A 22,156-nucleotide genomic window follows, 5' to 3' on the forward strand; every position below is an offset into this window, starting at 1 on the left:
GGACAGTTTTATAGCAACTGTATTGATCAGTAAAATTTAATGTAATCCCTGCAGTTGCTGAGTGATCGTTAAGGGGATGGAGAGATGGTGAAACATATTTAAAAAGAAATATTTTTCAGTCTCATTTCCTCCTGTGCTACTTTTCTGAGTTTCTGTCCTCTTCCAGACCTGGCATCAATCTCCTTTCGCATCTCTTCAAAGACACCCATACATTTCTGACAGGGTTTCACAGCTTGAGTTTAAGCTGATTAAATATCAGCAGAACACTCTGTGGTCCAGTGTTAGATTCATTTGCCATTTTTTCAGCTAAGTGTCTTGTAGGTTTTGGATCTATGTAATTTTGTGCATACTAAGATCATCACTTCCTGTTTTTCATCTTGAATATATTTGCAACTCCTATTGCTGTAGGTCTAGGATGCCTCTTGACGTTTAATGTCTCCCACTCTGACAGTGCTATTATGCAGTATAGCATCCCTGCATGTATGGAAAACAGCAGCACAACGTGTTTTAAGTGACATGTCCAGGGAAGTCCGGGCAGGGAACTGGAGCAGAGAATTGACAACTAGAGTTTCAAATTTGTGCTGAGAATCCTAACCACTGGAGCAGCCTTTCTGGATGCACAGGAGAGGTCTGAGAGCCAAGCGAGGGTGCTGCTGAACGGTGCTGCACCGCAGGTGAAATCCGCCCTGTGCGGAGCAACCTGCACTTCTTGTACCCCTGACACGAAGCAGTGAGCGCTTGGGGCGTGTGCGCTTGCAGCTCTGCCGCGCTCTGAGCTGCCCGCGTGTGTGTGAACGTGCAGATCGGTGCTGCAGGGCTGTGCCGGCTCTTCCCCCGGGGAATACGGACGCAGGTCTGGTGCAGCGCCCACGGCCTCTGGTCAGCACGGGCAGAGCGAGCCCCTGCCTGCCGGCGGGCTGCCGGATGGACAGTCTCCGAAGAGACGCCTGGGGTTTACTGTGGCCCTCCCCGTGAGGAGTACGTACGGCTACTGCAGTGAGGTGCTGCTGTTTCCGTGGCCTCCTTATTCTGGAGAGGGGCAGCAGACGGAAGGCGGCCATTCTTGAAAGTGACTGGAGTTTTGACCAGCTTTTGCCCTCTCCCTCTTTGCAATCACTCTTTGCAGTCACTTTGAGCAGTGTGTTGCGAGAATCACCAGACCCTGCAGGCGCCTGGCTGCCTCTGCTAGATGCAGAGACTCTGACACTGATTTATATTTTGGTTAATTGTCTCCATCCATTAGTCTCCTCATCCTTCTCCCTGCTAAAGATGCAGTCACTGCTAATGTCTGTAAGCGAAACACGTCTAAAAGGCATTGCTCCCAGTCTGAATCCGGCTTGGGCTAACAAGCACCGGAAGCTGCCCCCACACGAGCACCTTAACAACGGGAGGTCTCCATTCGCGTGCCCGGGGGACAGGGCAGCCCGGGCGTTGGACGGTAGCTCTCTGCTCAGCCTCACTCAGCAGCCAAGCCCTGAAGAGGCCAAGAGACTGAGGCGTCTGCTCTGGCCTCATCCAGTCCCCTCTTTAAGTGGCTGCGTGCTGAGCGTGCTGGCGGGCTGGCCCTGCTGCGAGGCTGCGAAGGTGGGCTTCAGCAGACGTAAGGGACTGGTCTGCCGGGGCCACTTGGCAGTGAGGCGAGGTGACAGGGTGAGGGTGCAAAGCGGGGGGCTGAGTGCTAGTTGGAACGAGGACCAGGGGACAAGATAGGACCAGAAGGGTCTTGGAGCAATAGCTGTCATCTTCAAATACTGCCAATCTCAGGCTTCTGTGCAGATGTTGCTCAAAAAAGGACTATTGCTCCTAGAAGCTAGTCACACAGGATGGCTGCACGTTTGGTTGCCACAGCATCCCTGAAGGGGCTTGCTCCTAATTCATTTATAGGTCCCAAGGGACAGCCACACTTAGTAAATTCGACAGTTCAGTGGCAGTCTCTACCATACACTCCTTTCTCGAGCACATGTTGTAGCTTATTAGCCAGACTAGATGATGTTGCTCATACAATGTATGCCAGAAATGGCAGTATTGATAGTGGTCTTCAGGTGTTTCTGCAGGTGGAGATTAATCATTGGGTTACAGTGCCATCTTCTCCCAAATAAACACCTTCTCTCTGGGTGACATTTCTACCAGCCACTGATGTGGCCATCTGTCCTGTCGAGTACCTTCTCCTGTAAGCAGTGGAGATATCAAATGAACACTATTGGACCATTATGCTGCTATTACAGAAGGTCTCATCAGAACAATCAGCTTTGGGGGAGGGAGACAACCTGTTAATTCTATTAAACACAGACAATGCAGTGTTAATGTTCTCTCTTATGCAATCAGAACATAAGCAGAGAACATTAACAGTGATTTTTTTATTTTGTTTTTTCCTACAATGGTAATTTTGCAGCCACTAGTTATTTGTAGGTCTCACTGCTGCTTTGCAGAGGGGGCTCCTTTTGACAGGGGATTTTAGACCATCAGCTCTGATCTGTGTCTGAGCTGCACAGGTATTCTTGTTGTCCTAACTGTACTCCTGGTGCCCAGGGCTCACTAGATTTGGGTGTGAGGCCCAGGATGAGGAAGGCTTTGGTTTCTTTTTTCCCAGACCAAACATGGAACCTGTGGAAAGCCCCTGCTGCATGTGTGCTCCCTTGGGGCTTTCTCTGTTTCCAGTATAATAGGTCAAGCATCTAGTTTTCTTAGAATTCTCCTCCAAGGTCAGGTGGCCAATCTGTTGCTTTTCAGCTCATACCATATCCAGGTAAAGGAGCCATTTGGACTTGACCTTTAAAGTTTTGTGGTTGGTGCTTGCACCATGCATGTCCTGAGTTGTGGTGCACTGTTGAGCTGCTTGTGGCTTAGGCAAAACCTTTATCACAGCTTTCTGCATTCCTGGTAAATCAATCTGTTGCTTCTGTGCCCTGGCTTCATTAGGATTTGAAAATTGCCCATAATAATATCCAGCCACTTCTCCAACTGTTGCTTTTGGCAGCAACATGGAGCCTAGTGGCAGAATGGAAATTCTGTCAGATGGAAAGCAGCTTGCAAAAGCCTAAGATAGTCTTTTCAGTGGATAAATGGGCACGGCAAAGGTAGGACAGATATACTCTGCATGCTTGATGGAATGATTACTTATCTTAGGCTATATGGAGCACAATAACAAGCACTTGCACACCATCACTGCCAACTTTACTCCTTGTACAGAGCCTTCCTTATGAGGCCAGGTTCATTGCAAGGTCTGTGCCACTTGCAGCTGCTCTCAGAGCTGCAGAGTTGGCCTTGGGGGGAGTCTATAGTGCTGTTACGTAGCTGCTACCTTTCCCTTATTTCTTATTAGGAGGGACATCTTTGTGAAGAAAGGATCTCACTCCTTCATTAGCCATCAGAACTCACTTCTTGTTTGCCACATGAAGTCCTCATACTTTTTTTTTTAAACTCCTCTCCACAGCTGCTGAGTATGATGTTGCAAAAATAGGATGATGCATTCAAAGAGAGAACAAGCAACAGAACTGGAAGTGGCTGTGACTGAAAGTGGCAAAAGGCGTTCATCTCTACTAGAGGGGTTTAGATTCACTGTCCAGATGTAGGGCTGGGTGAAGCTTAGCATTATGGTTTGAGGTCAAATGTGTATTGGATGTGAAATTCAGGCTCAAAAGTCTGGTAGTGTAGCAAGTTCTTTTGTGTATCTTTAGCCACCAAAATAGTAGAAATATCTGAAAAACATGTCTTAGGAGCAGAACTTCTAACATGTTGAGCCAGATGTCACAAGGTCTCATGAGACTGTCAGGAACACTGAGTTGCTTTCCAGTTTTGAAAGCAAATTTGGATGTGGCCAACCAGCCACATGCCTCCTGGAATCCCTAGCAGTAAGTACTCAGTTTTCTACCCTTCATTTTACTGCAGGAACAGAACTTGATTCTGTGAGACAAAAGTGCCAAAACTGCCATGCCTCAGAACATGCACCTCTGCTGCTTGGATCCCTCTCTTTGACTGTGGGACCCCAAGCTGTTACCAAAACTTGTGCAAACTGGGTATTGCCGTAACAACCTGAAGCCCTACAGAAGGCTATTTGTCTCCTTGACCTTTTAGGAGATCTGTATCTTGCTCAAGCCCCCTTCTGTAATCCGGTTTTTAAAATATAATATTATGCTACTGGAAGGGATCAGACCTTTAATCTGATTCTGTGTGCATGTGTGCTTGTGCATGCATGGGGAAGTCCTGCATTAACAGGCACCCAGCCGCGGCTCAGAGACGAGACGAAGGAGAAGCAGAGTGCGACTCTGCCTCTGCTGGGGCTGCGAGTGAGCACCTGGGTGGAGTTACTAACTTCAGCACGCAGGTGGGGAAATCCTCTACAGAGCAAGGACCTGCCCTCTCCAATCCCCTTAACAACTGTTCCCTTCCCGTGAGTCTAGGTCCCTGCTTTCAGCTCTGTTAAATCACTGTGCCAGGCCAAGCACCGCAGTTTTAGGCAATAAGATGTGTATCTTGGTATCCCTGAAGTGTATGTTCTGGTTCTTGACCTGGGATCCTGCAAGCTGGATATTATTTTGTGTGCAAGGGAGGGATCTGTAATGGTGTGTTGGCTCTGCCTGGTAGAGCCCTGAGCTGTAAGTTTGTTGCCCATTCTGCATATGGCAGGATTACTGTGAGCAGACTAGGGAGAGTGTAAACCTGGAGGAAAAAAGAGCCTTTTTGCTAAGGGACTGCTATCTTTTGAAAACACCATTCTCATGCATCGCCAGCAAGCTGAACACACAGAGAATACCCCGTAAACCGGGCTGAGGGCGAGAGTCTCATTTCTGTGCTGTGCCTGTCGTTTAGGGTATGGTTTGCACTGCGCAGCCCAGGGTGCTGTGCACGCAGTGCCTGAGCCAGCCTACCAGGCTCGCCTGTGAAATATGCCTTGATATGCACTGAACCAGGCCCTGTCTACAGGTTTACAGTGAGTGCAAGAGTCCTGGGCCAACGGTTAGGGTGAAGGGATAGGAATCAGCGACAAGCTAGGCAGAGAGACCTGCAACACCAGGCAGGGGCCAGCACGGCCGCCGGGGAGCCCTGGGGCTGCCCTGCCCAGGTGTGCGGGCTGATCTAAGCCCAGGTGCGCCTCATTCCAGAGGGGCGAGCGATCGCGGGTGATCGGGCTGCCCCTGCTGAACAGGGCAGTTTCTGAAAATGGCTGCTATCTGTGCAGAGCCCCTTTTCCTGGCAAGGACTTCGACTAACCAGGCACGAGGAGCCCCTGAAGAACTGAGACCAGGTTAGTTTGCTCTCATGCAGGCATAAGCTGGAGGTTGCACCTTCAGAACAAAGATTGGTATTTTATTCTGTTGTCATAGCATGGTGCTAGAAGGTCCCCTATGGTCTAAGCAGAGTCTTCTGCAAGCATGTTCCTTACTAGAGAGTCCACACGGCCACCACAGTGTGATTGCAGCTGTGTGGAACTATACTAAGTGGTCAGCTTGGTTTACAATGTTTTAAAAAACTGCTTAAAGCCTTGACTTAAACAGAAAAGTAGCTCAAATTTTCATGAAGCCCTGGTTACTGTTCACTTTTTTTGTTACTCCAGGACTGAGCCCCAGCTATGAGCTATGTCCCATTCTGCTAAGTAGAGAGCAAGCCTGGGAGAAAAAGGCATACTCTGCTTCAAACTGCCTCTGCAGACCAGCTCCTGGGGTCAGTCTGCTGTGTTAGAATCTGTCTCAGCCTGTTTGCCTTATCTCCAGGCTTTCCTCCCTTTTCTCTCAGTGTCATCTTGGTAATCAGTTTGCCTTCTGCAAGGTTTTTCTGGCAAAGTCATGTTTTCCCGGGATCTTGCCTGATTGCACAGGTAGACGGAGTTGAGTTCAAAGCCTGTATAGTACAGTATACCTGTCAGCCCTTTAGTCTGAGCTTATGTGTTGAGCTGTGTCTTGCTAGGATACTACTTCCTGCACCATGATACTTTTAAATTTAAGGCCATGGAAAAATCTCCTAAAAGCATATGTTTGGGGATTAAAAAATAACAGTTCTGGTGTGATAATATTTCCTACCATGTAGATTTCCTGTTTTTAATTTACAGTGGGAATATTGCAGTGTTCTTCACTCTTTGCATTTTGGAAAATCAACTCATGTTAAGGAGTTGCTATACCCTTTTCCGAAGGGAGAGGCAGCTGCATTTTAGTGGTGGAAAAAGCAATTCCTTTTCATAGGTCTGTTAATGTGTTTACATATCAGAGGTGCTTTGGACTCGTGTTTGGGATGCAAGACACTGCAAATGCAAAGATGTAATTATCCCACTTTTTCTCTTCCTACTCCTTGTGTTCCTCCCTCTGCACTACTCCCTCATCTCCTCCGCCCTTTCCTGAGCATTGTGCTGATGGCAGCGTTTATCTGCATTTGTCCTCTGTCCCTGACATCCAGTTATTGATTAGCATGATTAAAAAGAACTGATAATCACTTCACATTAATCCCATAAATGACTTAAGACACCAAAATATTTGCATAATGCATCTTAAAGGTGGCAGCTAAAAGAGGATAAGACCCAAAACTGCTTGGCACAGGAGAAATGGGCTTCCCACTCACCTGTGGGCTTGCTTAAGTAATTAGCCTTCTGCTTGCATAAGGAGGTATCTGAACTGGTTTAGCGGAGGAAGATGCAATGGGTGCTCAAAGGCTTTGAGATCTGAGCATCCTACCTCGGTGCTGAGATTGGGGGTGGGGGAGTGTGTGGGGGGAGCAGCAGGGAACATGACAGTGGCTGCTGAAATGAGAGCCTGTTTTTGTCTGCTACATCCTGTGAAAATCTGGAGCCAGACGCCCGCTGAAAGTACCTCTGTCTAAAGACTTTCTGTCATAAACTTATCTGATTAGCAGAGAGCTAGACGACAGATTAGCCCCTGCTTCTGCACCGGGGCTGGGCTCTTCGGAGCATTTGAGCAGATCGGCTCCTGTTGCTGGTGCTGATAGCCTGTAGGTGGGGGTGCAGCAGGTGGGGAGGAGGTGGGGGGGGGTCACAGGGGGATATTTAAAGGAAGATCATTGCTAGGTAATTCTGCTGATAATGCACCCTCGGTGTTGCCCTGCTGGTCCCAGGTGAGGACACTCTCCTCTGCACCAGTGGGTTGGTGGTCATGTGCTGTGTGTCGCAGCGGCACAGAGTGGGTGCGCTCGTCATGTGAGTAGAGGTTGGAAGGGACGGAGGTGGGGGGGAGGGCTATATTTCTAATATATATAGGTTTTTGTAAGTGTGTTTTTTTTTTCCTGGCTGTCATATTCATTTAGAAAGAGAAGAGGAAGAAAAATAGCTGCATTTAGCTTGGGGCAAGCACCTTGTGCTAGAAAGATGGGTGATTTAACATGTACTGCAAACCAAAAAAGGGATATGTTACAGTATTTCCCTTTAGATGCATGTATATGTTTTTAGTTTGTTCTTCCTCTTCTGTGTTTGTATATCCTTTTTTTTTTTTTTCAGAAATATTATGCAAGAGGGTAGAGGTTTGGAGTCCAAAGCATTCACCAGCTGAACAGTACTATCTGCTACAGTGAACATCTTTTTGTATTTATGCTGTCCCTCTCTCCCATTCCACAGAATGGTGGAGGGGGGGAGATTAAACTAGCCTACTTAGCAGCAATTGGGTGCAAGAATAACAGGCAAAATAACATTTAACCATTCTAATGCATGTCCTTGCCTCAAAAGGAAAAGGGCATTTTTTCCAGGATCTGCTAGATGATGAGTTGAAAATTAATTTTGTAAATAAGTTTGTATCTTTACTACAGATGATGCTGATGGCCAGGTTCATAGTTTTTCTCTTTAGAGAGAAACCCACCATCTTTCAAGTAAATAAAGTAGTACTGTGTTCCAATAGTGATGCAATAGAAAAACTTACCTTCTTTAGAACAAAAAGGTGGCAGCTGATAGAAAACTGTCAATTATTTAAGTTAAAGTTTCCTATTCATTTGCAATAGATGTGCCAATTCCTATACTACTGTTTTTTTCCATCTGAGATGTTAATTCTGGCCCATGCAAGTTATATCTGGCAAAACTAAAATTAGGAGCTCTGGCACCTGCAGAGTCCTTTACGTTGTTTGGGAAGTGCTTTACGCTTTGTCTCTGCTCCCAAAAACTAGAGGAGGCTACCATAACCTGACGAGTAGAAGGGGGAAGAACCTTCCTTGCAATACAGAGATGTCAGGGACAAACAAAAGAAGCTTGCGCGCGCACACACTTACGTATATACACAAAAAATCAATAATGTGGTGGCAAATAGGATTTCCTTAACTTGGTGCTTTTCTGCTCTGTTGCAGCCGTGATAACGACCTCTCCACTATCATCTCCAACCTGCATCAGAGCCGTCAGCTCGTTATGCCAGAGACCCAGAGCCGCTGTGAATTCAAGAGAAACAGCATTGACGTTGGCTTAGGAGCAGCAGGTAAGCAGCCAGAGCAGGTTCAGATGGTTTGGGTTTGTTGACTTCCCTCCTTTCTCTTTCACTCTTTTTTGTTTTTTCAGCAGCTCCTATTTTTTATGTGGCTCCTCATGTTACACTTCAGAGTGAGTTATGTAAAGTCTTGTAATACTCTGTCCAAAGATTGACATGGAAAGGATTTCTTGATGATGTAAAAGTGGTGCAGTCTTTTGAGATCTCAGCCCTGCTTTATTTTCAAATCTATTGGTCTGTGTTAAACTACTGGCAAAGAAGATTGCTCCAGCAAAGAATTGAAATGTCCCTAGGGTTAGTGTCCACTGAAGCAGAGAGGCATTGCAGAGAGCATGGTTTGATTTGTAATTTCATTAATCAGAGGTTCCCCACATGGCCTCTGTGCCTGCCAACCACTCTGTAAGTATGTTTGTTTGGCTTTGAGCTGCTACCTGACCTTTTTGGACTTCACCTGGATTCAACTTACTTGACCTGATGAAACCAAGGATGCTCCTCTTGGATTGGGTACTGTGCCTCTGTGGATGTCAGTAAGGGACCTATGGGCAGGGATACTTTGGTGGTGGATGTGCATCAGTCAACAAGTGAGGCGCTGGTAGCACTGTAGAGATCTACTTGTTTGCAGAATCCATGATTTGCTTTTCAGAATTAATAAAATCTGAGGAGAACTGGGAGTTATATTATTGTTTATGCAAATGATCCCTGTTCTTCCAGATCAGAATTGGATCTCTCTGTGCAACTTAATATAGGCCTTTTGTGAAAATCTGTACGGATGTGCCTTTGTGCATATGTTCTTGTAAGTCGTTTCTGTTGATTGTGTAATTTAACCCAGGTGGGAAGTGAACACCAGATCTAATGCACTTGGAGAACGTCTGTGCAGGGTATTTAAGAACAGTATAGGCACCTACTTTGCCTTTTGCCTGGGGCTTGACCTGCTTTTTAGAAACGTACTTCTGGAGTGCAGTGAAACCTGTACTGGTGTGGCCGCTGTTGCAGTAGTGTTCAGTCCTGAGTGTGTGTTCTGCTAAACTGGGGGATGTGTGATATGTCTGTAAGGCAGCCATGGGCAGCTCCCTGTCTTTGCTTCCGCAGCTGGATCTCCCTAGTCTCTTAACTCATCTCCACGGCCCTTTTTTCTAGGTAGCTGTGAGTAAGAGGCAGTCTGGCCTGGGAGAGAAGTTCTTCTGTATGAAATCCGGTGCAAGAAGTTAGGATATGGAGTTGCGATCTCCTGGCGATTTGGAGTTACGATCTGGCTATTTTACTCCCTTCTGTGTGTTGCTGAGCAAATTGTTTGCTTGAGTCTGTAGGTTTTAATGTTGTTTGCTTCACAGAGAGACTGCTGGGCTTTATCAATGCTGCTGAAATGCTTTGAGATCTATAGCGTTGCAGAAATATAAAGGGTGCTTTTCATTCCCATCAATGTTGAGCGGTAGAAAAGGTTAGAGGTAGAAGTCTTCATTCTTACTTGCTAGAATTTTTGAGGTTTTCTGGTTTGCTTCTGAACTGTAAGAAACAGTAAGAAATATAAAGCATAGGCAATGCACACACATGTAGCAGTGAGGAGAGCAGTGCTCTAGCTCTGACCACAGTGAAAATCTAAGCAATGAAATAGAAGAGGACTCATCTGCCCAAGAGGCCACCAAGGAAGTGGCAGAGCCTTTTGGGATGTGATAGGTTTGGTATGTTCGAGAAGAGCTGACCACAAAAGAGTAGGTGGAATGGTGGTGGGAAGAGTAGGTGGCTAACAGGGGAGGAGGAGGCATTGTCACATCTCACGGGGACAACTTAACTCTGACTTTCCCCTACTGTCTGGAGCTGGGTCACTCTACATGCTTGTTTGACTAAGGGAAAACTAATTTGCCAAAGTCTACGCAGAGCCTGCCAGCCCTGACTTTGGAATGTGTGCTGAACTGGTACCTATGCCACCACCACCTGGACATGGAGGTCAAGGGAACAGAAACAGAGTGTGCTGGGATTTCTAGCTAATGCTGATTATTAGTTTTACGTGTTGGTTTTGTTTATTTTTACTGGCAAAGTGGAAGGGGAGGATGCTGTAACTAATTGCTGCATAAATAATTTTTAAGAGAGTTAGTGCTTGGTTATTCTGCAAGACTGGCTGTTGCTTAAACTGCTTAATTACAAGGGGAAAAAGAAATGTTCTCACAATAGTCTGCTGTTTGTGTTGAATACTTTCAAGCATAAGTGTTTAGGTCATGAGAATCCCACCCTCAGAAAGGCATTTGGAGATGGAAGATGGTGAATGAAAGATGCTAATGCAGAACTGTTAAAACCTCATGTGTCTCATGACTATAAGTGGCAGTGCTTTAAGAATAAGTTGGAATCTGATGCTAAATGTTTTCCATTGTTGGTTTAATATTTATCATTTGAAATTAGGCATGCAGTCCCAACCAGTAATGGCTAAACACTTCAGAGGATGTTTTGCAGCTCAAACTGCAAATTCTGTGAATGCAGGATGAGGGTAAGTGCAGGCTACTAAAACTTGATTCAGAAGTGTATGTGGCTTTTTGGCTGTGGTGGAGGCTAAGCAAAGGATTGAGAGCAGGGATGGCATGAACAAAGAGTTGTTTATTGCAGGACCTATGGGACTAAGAGGGTTGCAGTTGGCAGTTAGATGGTTTATGATTAATTCTGTGTGAGAGTTGCTTAATTTATAGTTAAGTCTAGGATCAGAGGTAGTGCTGTGGTTTAGAACAGCACGGACTGGAAAATTAAAATTATTACTGGATGCTGGATGGTCTTTGAAATGCAGGAGGGAGTTGAAGCTAATGGAAAATAATGGCTTATAGTTCCCCTCTGGTTCTCTTGCGAGTTCTGGCTATGGGTGAGATTAGAGTCAGGGTTCAAGCTAGAGTTGAGCCGATGTTCGGGTCAAAAGGAGCTTGAAAGACTGATGTATTACTGGAACGTATGAGATCTGTAGTTGAAAGAGCAGCACTGGTGTTATTACCTTTGGAAGGCTTACAGTTAATTTTTAAGTGAAAACAGGTCACTTCATAGTGATGATGATAGTTTGGGGAACAGAGGGACTGAAGAACTCAGTTTGAGACGGTGGAAGATGAAGAACCTGGAAAATTACTAGGCCCTATAAGGCTCAGATAGTGCTTGGACCCGACCAGAGGGTTTAATAACCCACGTAGGGATGGTGTGGAGGGCTGCCTGTTTGGAACACTAAGCCTAGAAGAGATGCAGGCTTAGGGCTTGAAACAGCTGGGACCAAAGAAGTCACTGAATTTTGGATCTTGTGAGGCCCACAGAGTGACAAATAACCTGGAGTTAGTAGAGACAAATGATAATGATATCTGATCGCCTAGGTATGTTTAAGACCAGTGCAGTGACTGTGATGTGTTGGCAAGTTTAGCATCTACAGAAATTAGGACTAGCAAATCTGAGAGCTACAATATCTTGAAAATATGTTCATTATCAAAAATGAGAAAGTTGTGCTATTGCTAGCCTACAGTAGTAATGGGGCGAAAGGCAGGTATTGCTATGTTACCAGAGAGTAAAGCTTCATCAGAAATGTCAGACAAGGTTCATAATGTGTTCTGTCAGGTTTTGGGTACATTGTAGAGGTGCATGAGTCGATCGAGGCACAGAAAGGCAAAAAAAAAAAAAAAAAAAAAAAAAAAAAAAAAGCCTAAGAACATAGAATAGATGTTGACTGAACAACAAAACTGTTTACTGTGTTGTCCTCCCTGATCTCTCTGCTAGACCTCTCTGTGAATAGGAAAGATGTGGGTTGAAGCCATATTCTAGGGATCCAGAGTATGAGAGGTTTGGGGGGGATTTCCCCCATGCTGGTATGTGTGCTGAAGCAAGGGGTCTGGATGAGAATTGCTGACAGCTTAACTCTCGTTTGAAGTGACCCCTGATATTAGGCCTCAAAAGGAGGGGGAAAAAAAACTCCTCACGGCAAAGAATTACAAAAAAGCAGAACTCTCTCCAGCCAGTGCTATTCAATAAGACATCTGGAGCCCCAGAACTGGCAGGGGTAACTGAGGCTTTTGCAAGGACAGCAGAAGTACGTGGCTGAGAGGCGTGTGCTGATAAAATCTAATTGCCCTATTGATTGGCTTCAGAGCCACCGTTGGCTGTGGTAATGATTGAGATATTCTTACGTGTTTGATGCATGTTAGCTGTATCTTGCCACTCTGGGTCCGCTGGGGACCTTAAGGTATTATAGAGATCTCTTAATCATGGAGCAGGCTTGCATGTGTTGGGCCTGTTCTGCGGCACTACAGATTTATTACAATTATTATCATCGATGTACTTGGATTTCCTTAGGTCCCGGGGGCCCTGGGTTTCAGGGAAGAGCTGTCCTGTTTGTAACTTTGAATTCTTAACTGGCTGATGAAATCTGTCTTAGTTATGGTTTAGGATTTACCCATCTGTGCCATCGTTATTTCTTGCCTCTGACTCTGTTCTTTTCTGTGTCTTATCTGAATTGAGCATTTTCAGTACTGTGTTCTTAGGCTTGTAAAGGTTAAATTTCTGCCACTGCTGCTTTTTCTTCCTCTGGCTGTGACCGGAGGTGCTTGTGCCTGCAAAATAGAGAACACTGGTTTCTATAACCCCTGGATAAATGTCTGTTTACCAAATGGTTATGGAAATTTCAAGTGTGTGAATGTTTGTTAATTCCAATACAGACCTAAAAAGCAGTAAAATCTTCTGGAAGGTCAGGGAATGTAGTGTAAAAAAAAGGGCTCTTGGCTCTCTGCCAGCTCTATTGCTCTTCATTGATCAAAATGATATCCAACTCCTGGTTTGAAATCTAGGTTATGTCTACACTGGGCTTCTATCCAGCTACTAGGTTTAACCTCCTCCTACTGCTCTGGCTAGTTTTGGACCTGATTATTTTATTTAATTTGTTTATTTTTTAAAATGTAGAGCTAACTAATCCAGTTGCTGAGAGGTAAGGGTGCTCCTGGGCAAAGAGAAACTCCCCTTGCAGGAGAGGGAAAGCTGAGCTGCTTCACCTGGGTGCTGGCAGTCTGCAGGACCGCAGTAGCGGGGAATACTTGGGGAGCCTACCTGGAAAAACGCTTTGGTGACTCTCAGAGCTCCCAGGCCAGTTTACCTGGGAGACTTGGATGCTTTCTCCTCTCTTGGCCCTGCAGACTTGATTTTCTGTTGTCTTTCCCATGTAGTGATGTTCTGCAGTGGAGAATTCTGGAGAATGCTTGTCTTGGTGCTAATTAAATTGCAGTCACGATGGGGATATAATAAGCCAAATGGAAAAAGAAAGGAAAGGTGCATATGTGAGGGCTTCTGTTTCCTCGGGAGCACGCAGGAGCAGCCTGCATCTGTGAGATTCTGTTAGGGGCTTAACAACACCTGCGAAGGTGAGCAGATGCCTCGGGGAGCGCGTGCGTGTGGTGGGGGGGCAGGCGGTGAGCCTACTGAGAGCGTAGAAGTCATTTCCAGATGGATCAGATAAAGGCGGGCAGCAGGCAGGGCGCAGCGCTGGCCCTGCAGAGGAGCCTACCTCGCGAGCGGACGACGGCACGCGGCACTTCTGATCTTAACTGGGAGACACGCGCTCACGCGAGGATGAGCAGAGCCGGGGCCGCTTGGCAAAGGCGCGGCAGCAAAGCTGGCAGTTTGCACATCAAACATGGATTTAGAGCCCCTTTAAGCAGCTAGTGATGTGTCTGTAAACAAGCCCAATCCGTCCAGTTTGGTTAGTGCAGTCTGCCAGGGCATGCAGGGAGTCGAGGAGGGCGGGAGGAGCCTTGCGGGGACCGTGGCTGGCAGAGAAAGTACAGGTGCCTTCTCCCTTACGCGTGTTTGTGCTTTGCACTCTGTTTTAGGATTTGAAAATATATTTTACAGTATGTCTTGGTCCCAAGCACCTAAATAATTTCTCTCCTGCGAAGGGGGGAACCAAAAACAAATGAACTAAAAATCCTACCAATTTCTCCTTTCTCTCTTCTCAAATACCTTATGGGATCAGATTCACATGTAAAAATGGGTCTCAAAGTTTTTCTTGACGAAGCATGCAGATGTAGCTCACACGCATGGATCTGTAACTGGCCAAACTAGTTGTTTTGCTCTCTTTGAGCCCTGAACGCAGTGTGCCTGCCATGGAGGGCTTCCCAGTGACTTTGCTTGGCTTCGCACTGAAACCTAGAGCCCTCATCTGCTAAGGAAGAGTTAATATTGGGGGCGAAAAAAAGAATTGGGATCAGGGATATTACAGCTAATGGCTAGAGACAGAATCACAGCGAACGCCTGTTTTCTGAGCGTGCGATAATGAGCTAGAACGCGGGCATGTTTTCACTTAACAAAGCAAAACAACGACGACAAAAAAGCAGCAGCTTTTATTGAATTGCTGCCTTAAATTGAGCAGAAAATCAGCACCAAATGGGCATCTGGGAGTTGTAAGCCCAGCCACCTTTGCGTACATGCTTTACAATGAAGGACGGTTGCTTACCTAGGCAGCGCGAGGGTCTGGGCCCTGTCGCTGCCCTTCATCTCGTTGGCCTGGGTCTGGGGGGCTGTCCTTCCATTCTTCTCTATTTAGGCTCATTTTTGTTTCTTCTGAGGCCCACTGGGATGGGAGGCAACCAGCATCCTTTTGTGGTCCAGACTGAGGTCTTGGGAGGTGAAGGGAGAGCGGGAAAGCCCAGCGTGGAAACACTTGGCATGTCCTTTTGCTGTGTCGTGCAGCTGCCCGTGTGGCGTAGGTTAGTGTGGCGAATTTTAGTGGCCTGAGAGTTCAGGTTTCGTTCCTGGCTTTGTCAGTGCAGGAGAAGGAAGGGCCAAGGCAGTTCAGTGCCCTGCTCCTGGTCGGAATTGGAAGCCTGCTGGGGGCAGGAGGGGTCTGCTAAGGAGGCCCTGCCAGCCCCTTTGGGAGCAAAGTCGGTGATGCGCTTCGAGCTGCGTCTACCCCCCTTTTAGGAAGGGAGCGCTGCAGCGCGCCGGGGTTCGCCAGCGCAGCTCGGGTAGCCCGGCCTTCTGCGCACCTGGGGCGGGCTGGCCGCGTCTCCGGGAGCTGCCAGCGCCCAGCTCACAGCGGGTTCGTGCTGCGGCTGTGAACCCGAAGTGGACGCCAGCTCCTCCAGCCTTTTCTTGTAGCTTGAGAAAGAGCAAGGTTTCCTTGCTTCCAAAAATAACCCCTTCCCCTCCCCCTTTCCCAGGTGTCTTACAGGCAGCTAGTAGAGAGCTGAAAACAAATCACTGGTGCGGTGACATCTCGCTGGTGTTATATATAGAAATCCAGTACGGATTGTAACGCGGCACCTGGCTGGTCCGCCGCCGCCCGCAGCCGGGTGGGAGCGCGGGGCGAGGAGGGAGGGAGCCGCTGCCCCCGCCTGCGCCAGCCGGGCCGACGGCTCGCAGCGCGGTCTCGGCGGCGCTCGCGCTCCCGCTCCGGCGCGTGTCGCGTCGCTCTGCCACCGGGCTCGGCTGCTGCGCGTCCCCTGGGGCCCTGGAGCCTTTGCTCCCGCTGCGCAGCAGGAGCGGTGCCCTCTCCGCCCCCCAAGCGTATCTGGAAGTCTTGCATGGGGATTAGATGGCCGGGTGGCAGGCGCTGGGCGGCTGCTGTGCTCCCTGCTTCTTTCGAGCAATCAATTTCATGAGGTTTCTAGTGGAAGTGAGGGAGAAGCCCTGCCGGAGAGGAAGGGGGGCGGCGCTGGGAGGAGGGGTGGGAGACGAGACGGGCAGATGCTGGCCCTGGGGACCAGGTTTTGAACTGGAGCCTCGGCCTTTCTGATCAGCACAGCTGGAGAAGGCCAGGCAAAACGCGGACTTGACCGCGACGAGCGCTGTGCGGTCAGAGTCCCGAGGCAGAGAAACCTGGCAGGCCTCGCGTGACCGTGAGCCTCTTCCTGACGCGCTGCCAGGTCGGTCCCTGCCTTGGAGCCCTGCTCCGGCACCTGTGCTTCGGAGCAAACTGGGCTGGCCGCGGGCGGATGGGAGAGGGGACCGTGAACGTTGCTGTCCTTCGTGAAAGGTCAGTGTTCTTCTCCTGCTGTCTCCTCCCGTGTACAGGTAAGCCCGAGTTTCCCCACGGGGCACAGAAAAGTTCCTCAACCCTTCTCCCAGTGCTGAGCACGTGTGATGCTTTTCTATGGTTATCGGGCTCTTCAGTGGAAAGGAGAGCAGTAAGGGATGGGTGGGGAGGCTGAAGGAGTAAGCTGCAAGTGCGTGGCTGCAGAGAACCGGCTCATAAATTAACCAGGAATCCGTTCTGCGGACGCCCTGTCCGCGAGCACGAGCTTGTGGTGTCAGACCTGGTCTGGGGAGCTGGTTTGCTGCATGCTTTGGACACTTGGACGTGAGTGGACTTGGGAGCAGCTGTCCTAGGGGTAGGGCTCAGGGTTGGGAAGAGTTCGTTAACCCTTTTCTGTGGGTAAGAGGAGGGATATCTGCCTGTTTTACCAAGTTTTCAGCTCTGCGTTATCCTTCTGTTTCCGTTTCCTTCTCTTTGCTTTTTCTCCTTTTTCCTGCTCTGTCTTTGACCTCTTCCTTCCATTTCTTTCATTCTCAAACTTTTTTCCCCCTTTCCTTTTCCATGCTTAGTCTCCCTCTGACACGTGTGCCCTTCTTCCTTTCCATTTCTCTTCCTTCCCTCTTTGGTTCCCTTGTCCTCCTCTCTGTTCTCTACCCTCCCTCCATCTCCGAGCTCCTCAGGAAGAAGACAATTTGAAGGCTTTCCGCTCTGCTCTCAGCTGAGAGGCTCCTTCCCTCAAGCCAATCAATGGCAGCCTTTCAGCCCCAGTGGGGCTTGGCAAACATTAGATCAATAAGTTATTAGCACCATTCTGTCAGCTGTAATGTGGAGATTGATCGGGGCCGGGGCTCCTGCATGCTGCCTGGCACTTCCCCAGCCTGATAAAGATGACAGATTAAGGGAATAAGAAAAAGGAATTAAGGAGTCTGGCTGTCAAAGCTGTCACGGGCTGGAGGAGCGCTGTTTTTTTCAGGGGCTGAGTGCAATTGGACATTTAAATGGTGCTACAGGTACAGCTCCACCAGCAACTCTGTCAGAAATCACTATCCTTAGCATGTGCTTTTCTAAAGAGCTGTTGGGAGGCTTGTCCATGGAGCAGTCAGAGGAGGTAAAGTGGCCATCCAGGACATTGGAAGGAATATCAGGTTTGTTGGCACAGGCCACACGCAGAAGACGGCACCTAGGTGCCTGCTGAGAGTTGAGTGGTGTTCGTGACACATTACTGTGTCTACCTTTTGGCATGATCAGGTGGTGTATGACTTTCCCCAGTGCCAAAGGAGGATGTCTATGTCAAAGAAAAGGTGCCAATTTTCATACTTTTTATCACAGGTTTAGTAGGGTCATCAAAGAGTACAATGCTAGGAAAGAGAGACATTGATGCTAGACTTACCATCGGGGGCAGCACAGGAAGGGTGAGAGCAGCTGGGATGCAGAGGCCCTCATCTAGTTGAGGTGCTTTACCTGTTGGTGCTCTGCCTTGCCAGGATCACTTTTTCCTTTCTCTTTCCCCAGCTCTTGTGATTACCAGTTCCTGCTCAAACTGATATGGTGAGAATGGGGTGATGGTATCATTTCTCAGATTGATAAACTGAGACCAAACAACCTCTTCCAGAGCAGGTTGTGGCCCCTCTAGGAGACACGTGATCCTTATTGGAACTGAGGTTAAGCCTTCTTATATAACAAACCTTCTCTCTCCTCCTGCTTTACCCACTGGAACTTGCTCCTTTTTAGAGCTTGAAAGAGTCCCCAAAAGGCCTGAACTTCCAGCCCACCCTTCCAACCTCATTCTTTAAATCTTTCCTGAGAGAGAACAGGGATTCACAAGTTTGCAGTTGCTAAAAAGCCTCTGTGCAGCATATAAAATGAATCCAGATCTCTCTTAAATGTTATATATCCTTTCCATGAGTGTTTTTCTTACTATGAATATTTACCACCTTTTTGTGTCTCTGTGCATGCTGCAAAAATGAATTTTGTAGGAATATGAGAGACGAGGGGATGTTTGGGCACCTTTAATAAACAGCCTTATTATAGACAGATTGGTGAATGGCTCCAGCATAACCTGCACCTCCCTCTGTTGCATTCCTTGGGAACTGAAATACTGGGTAGTCCTTTTAGGACTCTAGCTGGGCAAATTGAGCGAGCACAAGAAGAAGTGGGAAGCAGCGGGTTACTGTTTGCATGGTAGGAGGAAAGGCAGATGGTCTAGTAGTTATAGCTGAGAAATGAGATGCAGGTTCCTTCTCAAGCCTAGGAGAGGATGGCTGGTTTGTTATACATGTGGAGTCCTTCTACTCAGCTGCTGTCTTGCTCCTGCAACTTTGATGTTGATCTCAGTTAACCCATGTGCAGGAAGAAGTGTGTGACACAAGGCCTGCCTCTGGGTATTGCTTTCTACGTAGTGTGTTGAGATCAGTGAGTGACAACCATTAACTCTTGTCTATTGGAGTCCTTGCCTGCTGTTGAGAGAAGTGAATGGACAACAAGTCTGTCAAGGTCAAGTTTTCTCAAAGTGACCAGGAAAGAGGAAAACCTTTGGCTATTTGATACATTGCATCCTCCCTGCTTTATAGTAAGACCATTAGCTTGTCCCGTTCCTTGCTCCCCGTCGTTCCTTTTCCTCTTCCTGTTTGCAAGAGTTGCTTGTCAAGGGAAGCTTGAAGAGTACTGCATAGGGAAGGGATATTCCAGCTGAACATTTGCAGAGACCTTGGTTTAGGGTATGGACAGTCCTGAGTCAGGAGTGCCCAGTTTGCTCTGCCTTTTCAAACGTTCTTACTAGTAAGTCTGGTATAACTCCTAGTGAAAGGACGCTTCCTGCCCTGTAGAGCTTGCAATCTAAATTTAAATGACAGCCAACAAACAGACACAGATGTGGGGGCATGAAGGAACAAGGAGATAACCCAGAGCAATAGCTAAGGCTTGAAGCCAGCTGCCTGCCATGTCTGTAAAGCCATTAAGCTGACGTGCTGGGTGAAGGATGCTGTCTTTGCTGTTATTCCAAGGTCTGCTTTGCTGAACTCCAGCAGTATTTCTCTCTTCCTTGCTAGAACTAACTCTTCCCCGGGACCTGGCACACAACTGTGTTCTAGAATCCCAACTTCCAGAAGCCCACTGCTTCCCTTCCCCCAGCTCCCCCAATTTTTTGTTTCCATTCTCATTGCCCTCAGTGAAATTATGGCCTGTTGTTCCCATGACCTTGTGCTTCACTCTCCCTTTGTTCCATTGATTCCTGCTGGCAAAGGATGGAGCTGAAGAGCAGCCAGATTCCACGTTGCTATGCGGCCACTGCGTGGCCCCTCGTACGCCAACCTTTGTTGTGAGCAGTCCTGGGCCTTTTGGGACTCAGCAAGCTGGTGCTGCTCCTTAAAATCAGGGCAGAGGCACAAGCCCATCACTAGTGAAATAAGTCTCCAGGGTCCTTGCAAACCTGTTGCATTCAGTACAGGAACAGACTGAGCAGCAGGGCTGGAGCACCAGAGTGGTTTGAGCAGAGCAGCTCTTCCAGCAGCAGCCTGTTTGTGCCAAAGGAAAGGCTGAATAAACTGAGATGCTGCCAAGACACTTCAGACTGGTTAGTGGGAACTGTTGTCTCCTGGGTTTAAGTTTGATGGGGGAGTCCAGAGCAAGCGAGGATGTTTTCCTATTCTTAAAATGATGTAGAGGAGGGTGAAAAGGGGATTTTTTTTTCTCCGCTTTGTTAGATGTTGGCTATTAGAATCTGGGTGATTTCCTATGTAATTTGGCTCAGTTCTGCGTTTACTCTAAACTCCTAGGTCCAAGAGGCTTTCATTGCAAAACCAATGATAAGGATAGGGAGCATGAGATAGTTCTTGATCTCTTCTCATTATTAGTATCTGTAGCATAACACTATGCTACACGGAGAAGAGCTTGGTGTGGTCCCTTGGCCATAACTGGGACTCACCCTGTAGTCTGCTCGTTTAGCGACATCGTAAGGGAAAAATTTTGTGTCTTTCTCATAGTTGTCTACTTCTCTTCTCCAGGTGAAACTCTGTGGTCACTGGGTTATGGGCTGAGTTCTCACCCTGCAGTTGATGCAATGGGTGTCTTTGGTCCATCTTCTCTGCTGCAGATTCCTTGGCAAAGAGTGGAGATAGTCTCTCCCTCTTTGGGAAAACCTAGAGATGTGTTTTCTCTAGGTTGGGGCAATTGGCCCAGCTGACCTAGACTTCCAAATCTCCTCTTCAGTAGTAAGACTTGGGATCCTTAGATGTGTTTGTGAACAAGACTGTTAAGTCAAACAGCTCTGTATGGTGCCGGGAGACCCAGGATTACTGTACTGCTGTACAGGAGGTGATGCTTCCATATGACATTCCTACCTGTGGCCTGTAGTCATTTTGTCCAAAGTGGACTCTGATCAGACAAAATCCACACTGCCCTGTCTTCTAGCCAGACTAGCTCTATGTTGTCATATCTAGTTTCATTCTCCTTTATGGTTGCAAAGCCTGTGGGTGATGCTTCTCTATGGGGGCAGAAGTGCTATCCTCCTCCAGCTGACCTACTTCCCTGGCCTATTTCTAGTTGTTCTTCACTGTAGAAGTGCAGCAGGTGAGAACTAGACTTTCCCTTCCTAGGACAGAGGGGCATAAAACTCATTTTGATTTCTGGGCAAGCTGGATCTTCAGGGAAAATACTTGACTTGATTTCCAAAAAGTTCTCTGGATTGCTGTCTGCACTGCATCGCCAAGAGCAGGAGCCTTGGATGCGATGCAGTATCTGTGGCCCGTGGGAGCCCTGTGGAGGGGGAGGTGTGTGGTCAGCGCTGTGTTGCACCGGTGGCAGAAAGGGATCAGTATGCTCGAGGCTTCCTCTAGCACTAGCTCGCCTCACTTGCATTGCTGCCATGGCCTAGTTTCATAACATTACTGCTCTACTGATAGTGTCTTTCATTTTCAGCTTAATATTAAAAAATTACCCTCATTTGGCTTCCTTTCAATTGAAATGCTTTGAAGAATGCAGGAGAGAGGAGGGAAAAGCAGAGATTAAAAGAAAAACAACCAATCTCCCCCAGCCTATCCTCTCCCTTCCCATGCTTCTGTCTGAAGGTGAGGTGTTAGCTTTTATAGGTGCCTAGGCAGAGCAAACACCAATCATTTGGCTTCCTGATCTGTGATTAGCAATACAGTCTCAATGCACAATCTACCTCTGTAAGGTTGGTAAGACATCCAGAAGCTGCCCTGCCAACTCATCTGCAAAGTGTATTTGGTTTTGCTGCTGCTGCAAAGTCTGGGGAAGAGAAGCGGTGGCTGCTGCCTTCCCTACCCCGTCAGCCCCTGTCCTGGTTCTTTGTGTGCGGGTTCAAAGAGCGAGTGGATGTGTGGCCTTTGGGAACAGAGGGATGAATCTGGAGTATAAGGTCTTATAAAAGGGTCTGGGTTCACCGGGTATAGGTGGTGTGCCAAAACTGGGTGTGTGGTTTAAGTTGTAGTGAGGAGAGGATTGGTCCTGTATTACAAATACGTTGCCAGTTAGGTGTTGCCCCAGAATCTGTGAGTTTAGTAACTGATGAAACTGTGCACTTGTCTCTTCCCTGCTTTGCAGCTAGGAGAGTGAAGAGGAAGGACTGACTTAGGAGGCTGGGCTAGAATTCAAAAGACTGGTGTTGTTCAGTCTCGTGCTCTCCTATTGACTCTAAAATCTGGGCAGATTATTAGATCTAGGTATTTTATCTTGCTTCAGTTCTGGCTACTGATGGTAATTATTCCTTTTTCTGTGCTTAGTATCTATTGTGTCAGTTTAGTCCCCAAACTTCTAGGGGCAA

At 47.6% G+C, this 22,156-nt stretch overlaps 1 protein-coding gene across 4 annotated transcripts in view; it reads left to right on the forward strand.

Annotated features, from left to right (window-relative positions):
• The window catches only part of SAMD11 (sterile alpha motif domain containing 11), a 133,198-nt gene that overhangs the window by 69,222 nt on the left and 41,820 nt on the right, over positions 1 to 22,156 (forward strand). For all 4 annotated transcript variants that reach the window (XM_062593748.1, XM_062593750.1, XM_062593749.1 and 1 more), the window contains one exon: positions 8,272 to 8,396. In XM_062593748.1, the coding sequence (XP_062449732.1) occupies positions 8,272 to 8,396 (125 nt within the window). The remainder of the gene's footprint in view (positions 1 to 8,271; positions 8,397 to 22,156) is intronic.

This window comes from Rhea pennata, chromosome 22 (genome assembly GCF_028389875.1).
Source record: "Rhea pennata isolate bPtePen1 chromosome 22, bPtePen1.pri, whole genome shotgun sequence".
Lineage (NCBI taxonomy): Eukaryota > Metazoa > Chordata > Aves > Rheiformes > Rheidae > Rhea > Rhea pennata.